We start from the raw sequence: 18,907 nt of genomic DNA on the forward strand, positions 1-18,907 counted from the left end.
CAAAACTTGTTGTAACCAAGCTTTTCGGTAATGATTTCGTGCAACAATCTTCGTGAAATTTGTGGAAAACTCATAGAGAGTTCCGTTATTGTGAAATTACAGTTTTCACGGACCACGGCATCAACTTTTTTGACAAGTTCAGCAGTCACTATGCTGGGTCTTCCACTTCGCTCTTCATCATGATCGTTAGTTCAGCCATTTTTAATTTTATGACCCATTGACGCACTCCACCTTCAGTGATTATGTTGTCCCAATACACTTCACATAGCTGCCGATAGATTTCTATCGGTGTACAGTTTTTTGCAGTGAGAAAACTTATTACACCATGCACTTCACACTTGGTGGAATGCCATGACACCAACATGGCCGCGCTAGCCCTGCCCCTAATGGACACAAATGAAAACGTAATATACTTTGTGGATAGCCCTCGTATATAGGGGACTGATGACCTCAGCAGTTAAGTGCCAGAGTGCTCAGAGCCAAGTCCTGATATAATGTCAAGTGAAGAAACTCATGACAACTCAATTATTAAAAGTGGTTAGTTATAGTCAGTTGTGTGTTTCTACAATGATAACCAGTTCTGCTACATTACAGAACATTTTCGCTAAGAAATCAGTGTAACAAATATGGGGTCTAGCAATTGCAGAAAACCATTTATCCTATGTCTTTCAACATATACTGAATCAGCAACAATATAACCAATATTATATTATACCTTGCTCAAGCTATTTGAATAAGCTGCTAGTAAGTGAGGCACAATGTATCTTCAGCCAGATGTACACATTATGTGTTGACTATCAGCATCCAATTTTTTCTCTTCTTTAACATAGTATTATTTTTTAAAAGCTCTTGCATGTTCGTGGCCCATTGATAACAAAATCTACTTAGTTGTGCAACTGTAAATGATATCTTGTATGGTATTACAGATAAAAATCTTAACATTACACTCATTTCTCACCTTTGCATCTTTCAATGCTTGCTCAGTATCAGCATTCTGCTGCTGAAGTACTTCCAGTGCTTGTTGAGTAGACTCCAGAAGCTCCCGAGTGCTTCTCAGCTCTTCCTGCAGTTCTTGCTCATGTTGTGTTGGTTTAGAATCTGGAACATGTTTTTAGTTATGTAATATAAAAAATAAATTTGCTGATCAATGTTAACACATTGTGTCAACTTTGCCAATTCACATAGCAGTTATATAATAAATCAGAGTGTTAACTGATAGATTTTTCATCTGTGTTGCTACTTAACATATGCCCTATCTTCATCAGCTATATTGTTCAACAATATGATGACAGATGATGTACCAGCATTCTCTCTTAAAATGTAAACTACAACAGAGAAAGAAATTTATCTATCTCAAGTAAAATGTTATTAACAGTGATTTAACATTATAAATAGAATAAGCTCTGTAGTACTGAACAATAATATTTAATTTATTACATGAAGATAAACAGCATAACATATGTAAATTGTTAAAAACAGAAGTAATTAATGTCACAAATAAACAAATATCAGTCATATGTCCTGATGGGATTCAGTAGCACATCTAAAATTGTCATACGTATCCACAAGACTGTAGAGCATCACCACTGCCAATAGGTCATTGTTTATACAGTAAAACTCACTCAAAGTGGAATCAAATGGGACTAAAATAATTTTACCTTTGGACAAGTTTTTGGATTACGCAAAGCTCACTAGGCTACATAAAATTTGTCATGTACCAAGCACAAAAGGATAAATTTGTAATTATTCATGAATTTACATAACTTCACCCCTGCACAATATTATTCATTTACTGTAGATTGTAAAACGGAACACTAGACTCACACATCTGTTGACAAATAATATAGCAATACAACAGAAAAACAACTAAAGTTGTAAATTCCATTTTCACTTACTTGATGATAAGTTTCAGGCCAGGACTCATTTTAAAATTATCCAGATAGTCAAAATGGTATTTCCCAAAATATACGAACTGTGGCAAGATAATATATAACAAAGTGCAAATGTACAGTTACAGAGGAAGTACATTAAAGTGAAATTTGCAACATTGACAGTTTTTCCATTGTGTTGGTTAACATAAGCTGCTGTCCCAGAGTTACTCCAGCATGCTGGAAGTTCATAATTAATACAGAATTTCTGTATTTTTACTCTAACTTTAAATTCATTTATTGTTGTATGTACAGTCATATTATTTCTTTGTTTATTTGCTTTAGCTATCACCTTTCTTATCACATATCAAGGAGAGAAACCTGTTTGAATTTCCTTTCCAAATTGCTTTTTCTATGCAATATTTTGCACTATACAATAGTTCCAACAACTTGGAAAAATTTGAGTGTGCTGCAAATTGTATAACGTTGGTTATGCACACAACAGCTTTTTCAGGCAAACTAATTTTTCTAGGGACATCATTTTTCTCTTCTTCTTCCTTTGTTTCTTCCAAATCATCTTCTGTGTTGCAGATTTCTATCAAATCTGTTGCTGAAGTAGAAGTGATCTGAGATGACAGAATGTCATCAGTTCAAATGCAGTCATCCACACTACATGAAATGTTTTACTTTTTAATTAATTCAGCAGTTGTTGCTGCATTTCTTGAGTTTCGATGGCCACAGAAGCACCTAGTTCTTGACCCCCCAACCACACTCTATTGAATCACTTGGTAATAGTTTTCGGCTTTATTTCTCTTACTGTCAACCCAATCCAATTTACTGCACTCAGGACAGAAATTGACCACAGAAGAGCAAATGCAGTTTTGATTTCTTCAACACTAAGAATAAGAAATTGCATCAATAACTGCCTATACTGGGACTTGTACATGTAAGTAGTTTCCAAGTCCATGTTGTGTGAGGCTGGGTGAACTAGGCCAATTTCACATTTGATAATTTGATTTTCAGATGGCAGGTTAGACTGTCTGGGAAAAGGAGAACTTAACAATTTACTTTTTTTTGTTTACGCACTGAAAGAGCTCAGCTATTCTTCCATAAGACCACTCACCATCTACGTCTTTTTATTGCTTGTGACTGGAAGCTTATTGACATCCACAGTTTTGAAACAGTACTGTTTTGCCCACTTTCCACACACCAGTGTCTTCTCCATTTCACCTAATATGTTTACACACAGCAGCACAGTGAGTCTTTCCTTAGATATTTTTGAACCAGTGTACTCTTCATCTTGACTGCTAGAAGGCAGTGCATGATAAAACAGTCCGTGATAAAACAGGTCATAATTCACAATTATGTCATATGATAGTGTCTGCATTCTGTTGCTACAGTTTCCTACACGTCCTGTGCTTCTTTACACACTTCATTTCCCACGATGTGCCTAGCTCTGAAACTGTCCAGCCATTTTGTGGATGCCTTAAACTACATATTTCCAAGCTCTTTAGTGACTTTCAGAGCCTCAGTCTGAAACATTGGTCCAGACAAATATACGTTTTTTACCTGCACACAAACAAAATATTCCCACACTATCTCATCAATTTCTCCATTTTCTCTCTTTTTCAGTTCTCTTTTCATTTGACCATGCCCTTCCACCCATTCATCTCTATCTTATACTTGTTTCTTAAAGTATCACAGATTTTTTACCGCACTTGAAATACAACATTATTTCATGCACGGAGTGCTTGTGTTCCCCACTCTCCGTGCTTAACTTAATTTTTTCATTGAGTGTTAGCAACACATATTTATTGTTAAACGTGTTATAATTTAAAATGTTATTCTTCAACTAAAACTGTCAGAAAATAATGCAGGTAGTGCAATGCTTTAAAATGCTTGACCTTTCCAGGTAGAACCATTGATTAACAGAACAACATCCACCTCTTTCACTCTGCAAATTTGAGAAAAGTGTTTGTACATGCACAACAATGTTAGATTGTGCACCCAAGTGCATTAATAAAAGTGCAAAGCAACAAAGTCAACAAACAGAGTGCTGACAAATGAACCATTTCCTTTGATGTACCAACACCATGTGTATCTTATTGATTGTTGCACATAGCAGTATGGTTCAATGTCCACAACCACAGCTACACTGAGCTGAACCTGTTTACTCAATTTTGCATTGTCAGCTTTTGTGTTATAAGTAACTTCCTTGTACAGCCATGAATAACTACTGTATGCTGTGATACAGTAGTAATGTATAATCTCTTTTCCATTTTATACAATGAAGTATTAATTAAGTCTCAAAATTTGCATTAAATTTTTCATTAGGTACATTCCACTTTACACAAAAAAATAGCATATAAAAGTGTATTGAATGCATTGGAACTGAAATATGTCTATGTTTTGGTCAGATTTCCAAATTATACATGTTCCAGTTTGTTTGCTTTTACCTCATCCACAGCAATGAATAATTCAGTAAGTGTTGTGTTACATCATCAGTAGGTTGCATTTCGTGAAACATGATGCATTTAAGGAGTTGCTTTGTCGGGAATTCCTTTGGATGCATAGATTGATTCAAGTTTAAGCCATGCATGACATGAAGTAGTGTAGTTCTTTACTTGCTTCAGCTCAGTGGGACTGATGTATAAAATCAAGTCTGCTTTTGCTTTCCTGCCTGCCACTAGCCATGCTTTATATGCACCTTCTGCAGCAGTGACCACTTTGCCTTCGCTAGACACTGCAGGGCGCAGTATGTCTTCCTGAAGAAGCAACCATCAGTTGCGAAAGCTAGCAATTCTGTGTGTGTGTTTGTGTGTTTTGTTCATGTGCCTGTCTGCCGGCGCTTTCCCGCTTGGTAAGTCTTGGAATCTTTGTTCTTAATATATTTTTCCCCTGTGGAAGTTTCTTTCTATTTTATGTGGAAGTTTCTTTCTATTTTATATATGATGGACAGCACTTTGACTTGTATTCTCCATGTGTTGTAAGTAAAATGTGACAGTGTTTTAAGTTTTATTCCATATGCAGCAGTCATATGTGCCACATTCATTGTGTTAATAAACATAATAATTTCTGCACTTTTAAGTCTATGAATCTAAGTTTTCATGTTTCACTTATAAGCTTATGAATTTAAGTTTTCATGTAACTGATAAATGTCACTTTGCAAAAATGTGTAACCTGATGAGATGTGATTTGACAATACAGGTATGACTTGTAATTAAAGAAGTTTGTCTGATTCCCCCTTGTTTACTGAAGGGATAAAACCTGACCTATCTTTGTACATTTGGTCAAAAGGTTGTCATCCAGGATAAATTGTTAAACAATGGAAAAAGGCAAAGAAGTAATTTTTGTAGGCCATTCTGACTGTTCAAAAGCATATCATGTGTGGCTACCAAGAGATTTTAAGTTCCTTAATCATGAAAGATTTGAGCCCAAATAAATTTATGTGGATGGGATGTCCAATGGAGGAGACTTCAATGATAATATAAACACTGAATCAGAACCTATGACAGATGATGAACAATTCTACAGCTTTTAGGAAGACAGACTTCCAGTCTCTAAAGGCCGAGAATTCATACCCAATGATGACTTATCATGTGATGAGGACAATAATTCCATAAATGTCACACCTGAACAAAAGTATGTGCAGGTGTAGACTTATTTCATGCTTCAGTTCATGATATTAATTTCATTGCTGATGCAACAGAGGTCAATTTTAATGATGCATTACAGTGTCCTGATCATCAAGAGTGGTTTCGGCTTAGGTATATAATTGATGAAATCAGGTGATTGGTGAAAAGTGGTACCTGGGATATTGTACACAGGCCAACAAAAAAATGGATATCTGGTTGTAGGACTGTTTCAAGATATAAATACGGAAGCAGTAGATCTTTGCTGAAGAATAAATCAAAAATAACTGCATTATTCAACCAACAGTTTGAAGTTGATTCTGTGGAAACATTCGTTCCAATTCCAAGCATCAAATCATTTATACTACTCATGGATTTGTCAGTCAAATTTGACTTGCATTTCTCACAACTAGATATCACTATTGCATTTCTCAATGGTGAAATTGACACAGAAATATCCATGGAACAGCCAGATTCACTAGATGGCTCACAAAAGATGAAAAATGTAAAGAATGATAATCATACAGTGAAGAGGGCAAGTGACATGCTGCAAACATTGAAATCCAGTTATAAAGTGTGAAAACTTAGAAAAATCATTTATGGTATGCCAAATTGACTGCAACCCTAACATCAACTGGGTTGCAATTACAAATTCAGATCCATGCTTCTTTGTAGACAGTGTAGGAAAACGTCCAGCCTCCCTACACTTCAGTACGTCTAGAAATGAGAAAAGAAATCAAGGATGAGATCTCTGTGAGACTTGGTGTCCAGATTCTTGGTGCACTAAGATGCTATCTGTGCATCAGAGTGAATAAGTCTGTTGACAAAATTACATAATGTCAATCAAAGTGGCTAAGTCAGGAAAGCTTAAGACTGGTTCAGAATGGATGTCTGCACGTCTGTAAGAACCATGTGATTAAGAAACATCTTACAATACATACTGAGAAGAATTTGAGATGTTTGGGAAATTGTTTCCAGAAATTCAGCAACAGAAGAGAAACATTTCAATATGTATTGTGTTATGCTTAGACATTTGTCTAACTTGATGCATGCTGGGATATGGTTGTACACTTTCATTCTCATACAGTTAATAATATTTGTGTATTACTTTTGTGTTGTGTGCCATAATTTGTAACTGAATTTTATTTATAGTGCCATGGGAGTAGTGCTGTAGATTTATATGAGTGCATTCTAAGTGCTGCATGGCAAAACATGTTAACTCTAGTATATAGATACATGGCCGTGACAGGATTCTGAACAACTGAAAAGTGGTTAACAGTGATGCCATTATCCTCATGGCTTTGTTACTGTAATATAAAAATTTTATGTGACTCAGTACTATTTTCTCAGAATATCAGGCAATAGCTCATATACTGTGTATGGCAGATAAGCTTTGAAGTTGGCAGTATTTCTTATTGATCTCAGTAGAAAACAGTTTTTTCTGAGCTCTTTATGTAGTGACTCACCTAAGCTTCCACAATCCAGGAGCACAACTGTACAGCACACTACAGAAGATGCAAGACACTAACACCAGCAGAGGCCTCCACTATCAGATGGATGCACAGCCTCTCCATAGTGCACTCTATCAGCTGGTTGAAGGCTTATACAGTCAAGCCTGGCCAGCCCTGCTCTTAGTCACATGTTGACATTCAGCCTATGTACCTCAGACTAGTAGTGCAGCCACTTTGTGGCAAGTGTTTTCCTGCATCAGTATTCTTGAAGTAATAAAGCATTGTGTTTGTTGTTATTTGTGTGTTTTTGTAGTCAGAACGTAACAGCGACAAGTAGGGTCATTTTTCATGTGTTTCACTGTGCAGCTGCTTTTTGCATTTGGTTGTGACATTTTTCTTGTTGTAACATGGAAGTTTTGCTTCAAACATTGGTTAAACAACAGATAGAACTTCTTATGGTCATGCTCTCTGCACTTTTACCTCTTTCTATGATTCTACCTCCATTCCTGCTGCTTGATAAGGTGGTGGAAAATTGGGAAGGGTACGAACACCACCTGTGGCAACATTTATATGCCTTCCTCATTATGGATGTGGAGGTATGTCATGCACTGTATTTCTCATGTATCAGGTGTTGCAGCAGTTGGCCAAGTTGCAGGCATGTTTTTGGTTTTCTTTTGACAAATTATGTTTGTTGTCATCTTGCTATTAATGCCACTGCATGCAAGTCATGGCCACTAGTGTTCAATTCTATCAATGCCAGAAACAGCCGCATCAGACTTCTTGTGCCCTGGCTACAACTAGCCATGGCCTTAGTCATAAGTTCCATTTTGTTATATCTAAGTCAGAGGAGTCACATGAAGATGTTGTAGTTCACAATGTTATAACCTGCTCCCCCCATATTAGGAAGTCCAGAAAGAGTCCTTTCAATTAAATAACCCTTCCCTTGATGAGGTGTAGTAAATTGCCCATTCATATGAGGGCTCACACACTGCTGGTCAGAAGCTGGGTGGCCCAGCTGCGTCCACTGTGTCTGAGGAGCATGACATAGTGGTGGTGCTAGCAAGCTGATCCAGCAGATTCCATGCAGCATGTATACAGTGGTCCAGCTGCTATCATGTGCATCTTGTTACTCCCAGCATCATAGATCAGAGCATCCTCAGCATGGGGCTGTCTGTTGTAAGTGTCAGAAAAAAGGCCACATTGTGGTAGCCTGTCAATCAACACCACAGAATGCAGTATCAGAAAACAAGGATATGGATATCCAGGAAGTAACATCATCAAGTCTGGTTCCTAGTCAGGAGTGTAACAAGCTTTTTACCAATGTTCTGTTTCTCTCATGGCAGCTTCACCTGCAGGTGGACACCAGTGCAGGAATTTCCCTCCTTAATGCCCAAGTATATTCAGACCTCAGCTCTCCTCTGCTGTCGCCGTTAAAACAGGCAGCTGTGGGGATATGATAAACAGCAAATCCCATTGCTTAGTCAATTCACAGGTGATGCTATATGTAGATCAATAACTTGGCCTATTACATGTATTGTCATTCACAATTCTCATTCAGCAAACCTTTTTGAGTTTGACGCCTTTCAGGGTTTTGCCTTTTCAGTCACGGATTCCATACAGTTGGTATCTGTCAATGTCTCTTATCAGTCATTGGAAACTCTGTGCTTAAAATTTCAGAACAACATTACAGGAGGCCAAGGTTGTATGACAGACTTTAAAGCTCACATAACCGTGACATAGTCAGCTCGGCTCACATCTCTCAGGGTTGTGGTTCCCATTTCTGCTAGTAAATGAGCTATACCCCCTCTTATTGTGATGAAACCTTATGGTAAACAGTGACTTAGTGGTGACTTCTAGGTCACCATGAATTCATGGTCTTGGTTGACACACACCACTGTTACATTTGGAAGAGTTGTTCACATGCTTAATAGGAGATCAATTCTTCTCCAAACTTGATCTTTCAAAAGCATATCACCAGTTATCCTTGAATGAGAGGTCCAAGCATATCACAGTTCTTAATATGCCTTTCAGTCTGTATCAATACCAATGGTTAATATTTGCAATGGCAAGCACCCAGCTATCTTTCGACACTATTTAGAACAAGTCCCATCCACTATTCCACAATGTTTCAACTACCTGGATGACATTGTCATTACCTTCATGATCTCCTGGTTTTTTTTTCTGAAAGATTTCAGGCCATGGGTCTATGCTGCAATTTACAGAAGCCTGAATTTTCCACCCTCTCTTGAGTACCTGGGCCACACCACATCACAGCAGAATCTCCAACACCTGGCGAGTCTGGTCAAGGCAACGTCCCTCATCTTTGCATGAACTGCAGGCTTTCCAAGTTAAAATTGTGTAGTACCACTGGTTCATTCTTGGGCATTCACCATTGCATACCCTCTCTATCTTCTTCTCTGCAAGGATGCTCCCTTTATCTGGTTCCAGAATGTGGCCATGCTTGTTCCATGTTGAAGGACTGCCTCAGGCCAGTATCACATCTAGCTACTTATGATCCTAGCAAACTAATGATTTTGTCTATGAGTAACTCACAGTACAGCATTGTGGGTAATCCTCACCAACTAGAATGCAGATGGTTTGGAGCAACCATGGCGTTTGCATCTAAAACTCTTAGTCCAGTACACGTCCACTGCTCTCAGGTCAAGAAGAAGGTTCTGGCCATTTTGTATGCAGTCACCAAACATCATGTGTTCTTATATGGCACCAAATTCCAATTCATAAGTCATTAGTTTCGTTACTCAGACCATCTGCCCAGTTCCTCAATAATGTGTCCACAGGTTGCAGTGATGGGCTTTGTTCCACTCCAAATACCACTATGAATCCATTGTCACCCCACTGGGTGCCCTGACAATGCAGACACCTTATTCAGGCAGTCTGTTGGTCTGGACACCAAGTGTGATTGAGATGATCTTGCATGTTTTCATTTGGTTGTCACCTCCTGCCAAATGATACACGGCTTTCTGATCGCCAGCATCCAGTTAGCCAAGTCCACAGCATCTGAACCCATCCTCAAGCAAACCGTCTGTCTCATTCAGCAGGGATGGTTGTGTCACCATCTGGATCATGATTCCAATCTCTTCGTAACTACTTTGTCTTTCACCAAGGTCTTTCACTCTTAGATGGGTTCTGCTCCTCTTTCCTCTCCGTGGGTGACACAGCTCCTAGGATGATCATTCCTGGGAGTTTTCCCCAGAAGGTCTTACAGATGTTGTGTGAGTGTCACTTGGGTGTTTCCTGCACCACAGCCTTGGCTTGCAGATGTCTGTACTAGCTCATCATTGATCAGAAGCTGGAGAAATTGGTTGCTTCATGTTCTCAGGGCACCAGTGCACTAGTCAACAGGTTGCTCCCAAAATTTTGATTTCCCCATAGCTTTTAGCAACCCAGCCGTGGGAAAGCATCGATATGGATTCTGAGAGACGATATCTCAATGTTTTCAGCTAATTGTCATTGATAGATTTTTGCATTTTCTGTACAAGTTTTGGTGCTCCTCAACCACCACCAGGTCACTATTCAGGCTCTTGAATTTTTTTTTTCTGTAGAAGGTCTCCCTATCATTCTTTTTTCTGACAAAGGACCTCAGTTCCTGTCCTAGGCATTTCATGATATCTGTGTGCGATCAGGCATTCAACATGTTCACTACCCTCCCTTTCACCCCCATTCTAACATGGAGGCCAAGCACATGGATTGCACATTTAAGACCCAGATAAAAAAAATATCTGCAAGACTTTCCCATCAAGGAGGCATTACTGTCTTTTCTGCTGGTGTAATGGATGACTCCTATTGGTTCCCATAGCCCTGCCAAGCTTCCCAAGGGCCCAGCCACAGACTGTGCTCCACTTCCTCCATCCAGGCTATACCAGAATGATATTTTCATTCTGCAGCAGTGTGTGCGCTGATATGAAACTTCCTGGCAGATTAAAACTGTGTGCCCGACCGAGACTCGAACTCGGGACCTTTGCCTTTCGCAGGCAAGTGCTCTACCATCTGAGCTACCGAAGCATGACTCACGACTCGGGTACTGCCTGGTATTCTCCTAGTTGGGCATGGGAAACCACCTAAAGGAAAACATTGTTTGATACGGAAGTTCATGTTTACAGTTTTCTGTGTATTTATTACCAATCTGTTTGTCTCAAACCAGAGTCTTATATGACAATTTTTCCATTGATTATTACATGTGAGAGACCATAGAGATTCTTGTCAGAAGTGCTTGCTAAGCAACAATGCCTAACAACATGTTTTCTGTTGATATTTAAGTTACTTACACCTTTTATGAGTCAATCAGCAGAAGTTACAAACCACAATGTGGTACATTATCACAACACCAGGATAAAATTTAACTGTTTCCAGAAAAGAATAACATTAAAAATGAGAGACAGAAGCCCATACATCAATGTTTTGATGTGATTTAACAAAGTACCAAACTATCTAAGAACATATACAAGGAATGATTTTAAAAGAAAATTAAAATATTTTCTGATAAAAAAGACTTATATTGATTTCAAGCATTTTGAGACACTGTTTATAACATGAACAAATATCATATGAACCATAATGTAATAAATGCATAAAATAGATTTAAGATTCAAGTGCAGTGTAGAACATATTTGTAAATCTAATTATTGTCATACCATTATTTCGGACATCTGCGACAGCCATAATTATTGTGATGACTCCGAGTAAGGGAAATGTAAATAAATAAACTATGTTGACATGTACACTTGGACCAAACAAAAAGTTAATCACATAACTATATTTTTTTTTATATGAGAACCAAAAACTTTCTGTTACTCCTTGTACACACACAATAATGTAGCTTCAAACTAGCAATGAGTGTTTCTGCAACAGATGACCAGAGATTATTCAGTAAATTATCTAATAAATTAAATAGAGTGAAAAGATAGAATTTCTTCAAAAACAATGATATACAATACAAAAATGCATACAGAGCTTAAGTGAGTAATACTAACATTACTAAATGTAAGATAAAATATATACTTTGCTGAAGAATCTAGGAGGCAACTCAATAAGTATGTGAGTTTACAAAAATTTTAAATACACTGCTTGCCGTTAAAACTGCAACACCAGAAAAGACAGCAAATAAAATAATTTTATTTACTGTGCTTGTGCAGCACAATAGCAAGAATCCATGATTAATCTTCTCAGTGGTTTGGGAGTACACAGAGGGCAAAGTCATCACACTGAGCTGTGATCTCTAGTATTAATAATACATCTGATCTGGTTGGGCATAAGAGCAAGCTGAGCACAAATGACAGATATGGATTTGTTAATCCATGGTGCTTCATCAGTTATAGTGGGCATCAAGTGATGGTGTGCTGGACTCTCAGTAAACCATGACCAGAAGTTCTCAGTGGATGAGAGACTTTGTAAAGCCATTCCCGTGTCATGATTGGTGACACCTTAAAGGAGCTATGAGGCAGATAGTAGAAATGTCACTGACGGCAGGTGACTTTGCGCATATTTCCTGGTACCAATTGGGACTGTCAATTAATAGTGTTTCACTAGGCATGGTCTAACCTATACAGGGTGAGAAAGGAAAGACTGGTTTCTTCTGATTCATGAAAGTATAGGGGTTGGATCTCGAGCCTCAAGCCTGGAATGGTCATATCCAGGTTGTCATGGGTAGGAAAATCAGGGATTTTTCCATAATAGATACAGACAACAGATTCATCTGTCTAAAGATTATTTACATCAGTTTTAAAAATTCTGTATTAAGCACCCAGAAGATAGGTTCCCATACATCAAATGGTGCGCTTACTACACGTCACAAAGAAAAATAAAGCTTTGGAAAAAGCAGTATTGGGTAGCTCACATATTTAACAGACCTTCATCAAACATGTGATCAATGAAAAATAAAATACAGAATTTTGAATCTGAGCTCCAATATTTGAACTAGTCAGTAGCTTGTGGTACTGATCACCAGCATAGAGATGAAGCAATCCAACAAGTAGTATTATCTCTGTATGAAAAGACAGACCCTTACTGTAGGTCTACTTCAAATGGTGGTGGATCAGGCATTTACAATAAGGTGAGAAAAGTGATGGGATACTTCCTAAAATCATGTCAGACCTCCTTTTGACCAGAATAATGCACCAACTCAATGTCACCTTGACTCAACAAGTCATTGGAAGTACCCTGCAGAAATACTGAGCCATGCTGCCTCTATAGCTAGCCATAATTGCAAAAGTGTTGCCAGGGCAGGGTTTTGTGTACAAGCTGACTTCTCTATCACATCACATAAATGTTCAGTAGGATTCAAATCAAGCAATCTGGCTGGCCAAATCATTCACTTGAATTGTCCAGAATGGCAACATGAGGTCCATGACTGGCTGCAAATGGTTTCCAAGTAGCTGAACATAATAACTTCCAGTCAATGATTGGTTTAGTTGGACCAGAGCAGCCACTCCATTCCATGCAAACACAACTCACACCATTGTCATGCTATCACCAGCTTGCAAAGTACCTTGTTGCAAACTTGGGTCCATGGCTTCATGGGGTCTGCATCACACTCAAACCCCACCATTAACTATTATCAACTGAAATTAGGGCTCATCTGATCAGGCCATGATTTTTGTCTAAGTACATGATGAAAGACCCCCAGGATGCCGCAAAGTTAATATTTATTAAAGAACAAAAAAAAAAAAAAATAAAATGAAACACCGATTGAATATAAGAGTTAGCGGAGATGTTAATTGTGAATGCATGGTGGGGCACAGACAAACAAAGGGACTTTCATTCAATTATTTATATATGACTTCATTTTTTACTCTTACACTATCTCGTATGTAGAAGGATGATGAAGATGTGTGATTTTAGATATGAAGTATTGCGATTTCTATGTATCATATGTGTGCGCGAATAATATTATATGGAAAAACAGTATCAAGTATTGTTTACTTATTGAAGTAAGTGAAGAGGAAAGCTATAGGAAGAGGATTTTCATGATTACGACAAGAGTCAGTGCTCCCACAGTCCTCCACCGCCTGCAGCTTCAATTAGGTCAGCAAAGTCTGATGGCTAACAAAAAAATTAAGATAAGCACAGACATTTTAAAAATGCAATTATATTTATTTAAAACTGTTTTTATATATTACATTTTTCAGTCATCTAAAGTCCAACCGATATGGTCACAAGCCAAGGAGAGGCACTGCAGAAGATGCTGTGTGCAAAGGCACTCATATCAATTGTCAGCTGCCATAGCCCAGTAATATCAAATTTGTCTGCACTGTCCTAATGGATATATTCATCCTACATCCCACACTGATTTCTGTGATTATTTTATACAGTGTTAGCACTGACAACTCTATGCAAATGCTGCTGTTCTTGTTTTTAAGTGTAGGCCACCAGCCACGGCATTGTCTGTTTGAGAGGTAATGCCTGAAATTTGGTATTCCTTGCACACTCCTGACACTTTGGTCTTGGAATAGTGAATTCTCTAATGATTTTCAAAATGGAATGTTCCATGCATCTAGCTTGAACTACCTTTCTGTATTCAAGTCTGTTAATTCCTGTCATGTTAGAAACCTTTTTATATGAATCACCTGCATACATTTGACAGCTCTGGATACACACTGCCATTTAGATCTTGTGTTCACAATACTGCTGCCATTTGCATACATGCAAATTGCTAACCCATGACTTTTGTCACATCAGTGTACATCAGAATAGGAACACAATTTAAATGAAGATATGACCTTGGTACAGTAAGTGGAGACAAACACTTTGCAACATCAGCTATTGAATTAACAGTGCTTGATATCAGCAAGAAATTAGCCATTTTGTGTGTGTGTCAATCAGCTAGTGATCATGAGGACTTTTTTTCAATAAATTAATAGAAGTAACAGATAAAGTCACAATTACAAAAGTTAACATGATTTTGCTTAGAGACAAAAGTACACGCAAATATCAGAAAAGAGACCAGCAGCACTCTCACACGCATCCTTATAGTTTTGTCATGTCTCTGTTGCTCTATAGTATAACAAGGATAGCTAACACTTGGTTCAAGAACCATAAAAGAAGGCTGTATACATGGAAGAAGCCTGGAGATACTGACAGGTTTCAGATAGATTATATAATGGTACGACAGAGATTTAGGAACCAGGTTTTAAATTGTAAGACATTTCCAGAGGCAGATGTGGACTCTGACCACAATGTAGATTAAAACTGAAGGAACTGCAAAAAGGTGGGAATTTAAGGAGATGGGACCTGGATAAACTAAAAGAACCAGAGGTTGTACAGAGTTTCAAGGAGAGCATTAGGGAGCAATTGACAGGAATGGGGGAAAGAAATACGATAGAAGAAGAATGGGTAGCTTTGAGGGATGAAATAGTGAAGGCAGCAGAGGATCAAGTAAGTAAAAAGATGAGGGCTAGTAAAAATCCTTGGGTAACAGAAGAAATATTGAACTTAATTGATGAAAGGAGAAAATATAAAAATGCAGTAAATGAAGCAGGCAAAAAGGAATACAAACGTCTCAAAAATGAGATCGACAGGAAGTGCAAAATGGCTAAGCAGGGATGGCTAGAGGAGAAATTGTAAGGATGTAGAGGCTTATCTCATGAGGGTTAAGATAGAAACTGCCTACAGGAAAATTAAAGAGACCTATGGAGAAAAGAGAACCACTTGTATGAATATTAAGAGCTCAGATGGAAACCCAGTTCTAAGCAAAGAAGGGAAAGCACAAAGGTGGAAGGAGTATATAGAGGGTCTATACAAGGGCGACGTACTTGAGGGCAATATTATGGAAATGGAAGAGGATGTAGATGAAGATGAAATGGGAGATACGATACTGCGTGAAGAGTTTGACAGAGCACTAAAAGACCTGAGTCAAAACTAGGCCCCCGGAGTAGACAACATGCCATTGGAACTACTGATGGCTTTGGGAGAGCCAGTCCTGACAAAACTCTACCATCTGGTGAGCAAGATGTATGAGACAGGCGAAATACCCTCAGACTTCAAGAAGAATATAATAATTCCAATCGCAAAGAAAGCAGGTGTTGACAGATGTGAAAATTACCGAACTATCAGTTTAATAAGTCACAGCTGCAAAATACTAACATGAATTCTTTACAGACGAATGGAAAAACTAGTAGAAGCCGACCTCGGGGAAGATCAGTTTGGATTCTGTAGAAATGTTGGAACACGTGAGGCAATACTGACCCTACGACTTATCTTAGAAGCTAGATTAAGAAAGGGCAAACCTACGTTTCTAGCATATGTAGATTTAGAGAAAGCTTTTGACAATGTTGACTGGAATACTCTCTTTCAAATTCTGAAGGTGGCAGGGGTAAAATACAGGGAGCGAAAGGCTATTTACAATTTGTACAGAAACCAGATGGCAGTTATGAGAGTCGAGGGACATGAAAGGGAAGCAGTGGTTGGGAAGGGAGTGAAACAGGGCTGTAGTCTCTCCCCGATGTTATTCAATCTGTATATTGAGCAAGCAGTGAAGGAAACAAAAGAAAAATTCGGAGTAGGTGTTAAAGTCCATGGAGAAGAAATAAAAACTTTGAGGTTCGCCGATGACATTGTAATTCTGTCAGAGACAGCAAAGGACTTGGAAGAGCAGTTGAACGGAATGGATAGTGTATTGAAAGGAGGATATAAGATGATCATCAACAAAAGCAAAATGAGGATAATGGAATGTAGTCGAATTAAGTTGGGTGATGCTGAGGGAATTAGATTAGGAAGTGAGACACTTAAAGTAGTAAATGAGTTTTGCTATTTGGGGAGCAAAATAACTGATGATGGTCGAATTAGAGAGGATATAAAATGTAGACTGGCAATTGCAAGGAATGCTTTTCTGAAGAAGAGAAATTTGTTAACATCGAGTATAGATTTAAGTGTCAGGAAGTCATTTCTGAAAGTATTTGTATGGAGTGTAGCCATGTATGGAAGTGAAACATGTACGATAAATAGTTTGGACAAGAAGAGAATAGAGGCCTTCGAAATGTGATGCTACAGAAGAATGATGAAGTTTAAATGGGTAAATCACATAACTAATGAGGAAGTATTGAATCGGATTGGGGAGAAGAGAAGTTTATGGCACAACTTGACCAGTAGAAGGGATCGGTTGGTAGGACATGTTCTGAGGCATCAAGGTATCACCAATTTCGTATTGGAGGGCAGCAGAGGCATCAAGAGATCACCAATTTCGTATTGGAGGGCAGCAAAGGGATCACCAATTTAGTATTGGAGGGCAGCGTGGAGGGTAAAAATCATAGAGAGAGACCAAGAGATGATTACACTAAGCAGATTCAGAGGGATGTAGGTTGCAGTAGGTACTGGGAGATGAAGAAGCTTGCACAGGATAGAGTAGCATGGAGAGCTGCATCAAACCAGTCTCAGGACTGAAGACCACAACAACAACAGTATAACAAGGGTAGCTACAATGACTGTATCAGTAATTGATCATTGTGTGAGAAATATGGACTGGAAAAGTGATATAGCTTTAAAAAATCTTGGACTCTTGGCCCATCTTTTGACTGAAACCTGAAGCTGATAGCAGTGATATTACTGGGGAAAATTTAAGTGTATAGTGAAAGGATAGGCAAATGGGATATGGAAGTGCTGTATTGTCACAGTAGACAAGAAACTCAGATACACCAACATAGAAATTGAAGTTGTATGTGAGATTGCTTGGGCTAGAGTCAGTGTCAGAGGTGGGCATAAAATGATAACTGGATCCTACAACTAAATCAAGCAGAAAGATATATATGTTCTGTAACTAGATAAAGCATCAGTACTATTATTTGAGAACATTAAAGTTCACTGTCATGCTCAATTTTGAAGACAATTAGGTCCACATTAAGTTGCTGAGAAAAATGTTTTGTCGGTATGCATAAAACTATTCACTGATGTAGCAGGCATAACAAGAAAACAACTGCAGCAAAAAATTATTAGCATGGATATGAGTGTGAGACAATAAATATGTAATAATGAGTTCATAAATTTTGGTCTGAAAGAAAAATTATAAATTCAACTATTCAGCATAGTGAGTCTGAATAAGACATTTAAATTCTGGCAGACAAAATATATTAAAATCTGGTAGGACAGGTATAATGATCCAAAAGACACAAGCAAGTAAAAAATTGCACAAACTTCCAACTGACAGGACAAGCATAGAATATGTTTTCCGAAGAGAAATTTTGATTTTAAAGTAGAGCTCAATAATTTCATTGGTCAGTGGGCATGAAACTACAGACACCAAATGATGGAATCCACTATGCTTTGTCTCACTGCAATAAAAATTTAGATTGACTAAACAGCAATTATGCTCTGATTTTGATTTGTTTCTAATTTATCTGAAATATATTATCATTATTGCAAATGATTTTGAATACAGAGGAAAGCTGCCTATTACAGAAAAGTTCGCTAATGTGAGACAACTGGATTCTGACTAAAGTAAGGGCTCATATCTGTAGGGAAGTATTAGAACTTAGTTATCATACTTCCTGGATCACAATGACAAAACGGCCATTGCAGTGCTGGATAGTGTAGAGAATCCTTGATTTTAAAAGTGTCAAATTTCAAGCTTTTTGTGTGTATGTGCTTGTAGAGCATTAGCATCTCCAGTTGAGTAACTGTTGCAAGAATACTCATAAGACTGTACTCTCCACAAAGTACTCTTTCATTTGCAATAATGAACTGTCCTTCATAACAAATAATGTATCTATGAGACTAGGTTTCTAGTGCAAAATGGCTTATTCCTAAAACATGACACCATGGACATCACATATTACGACATATTATCTCATATTAGGGTAACTTTAGCTTGCCACCCTAGCAGCTGGATTCAGACTCATATTTTTAATAAGTGATTTGACAATTCTGTGAATGTTATGAAGTCATCTGATGATGGTCCAATTTACTAATACTTGATAGGCAGTGTATCATATTTGTTTGAGAGACAAAG

The 18,907-nt window shown here is 38.0% G+C and overlaps 1 protein-coding gene across 6 annotated transcripts in view; it reads right to left on the reverse strand.

Annotated features, from left to right (window-relative positions):
• The window catches only part of LOC126355145 (cingulin-like), a 507,535-nt gene that overhangs the window by 202,984 nt on the left and 285,644 nt on the right, over positions 1-18,907 (reverse strand). For all 6 annotated transcript variants that reach the window (XM_050005361.1, XM_050005344.1, XM_050005351.1 and 3 more), the window contains one exon: positions 959-1,098. In XM_050005361.1, coding sequence (XP_049861318.1) covers positions 959-1,098 — 140 coding nt within the window. The remainder of the gene's footprint in view (positions 1-958; positions 1,099-18,907) is intronic.

The sequence above is a fragment of the Schistocerca gregaria genome, chromosome 1 (assembly GCF_023897955.1).
Source record: "Schistocerca gregaria isolate iqSchGreg1 chromosome 1, iqSchGreg1.2, whole genome shotgun sequence".
Classification (NCBI taxonomy): Eukaryota; Metazoa; Arthropoda; class Insecta; order Orthoptera; family Acrididae; genus Schistocerca; species Schistocerca gregaria.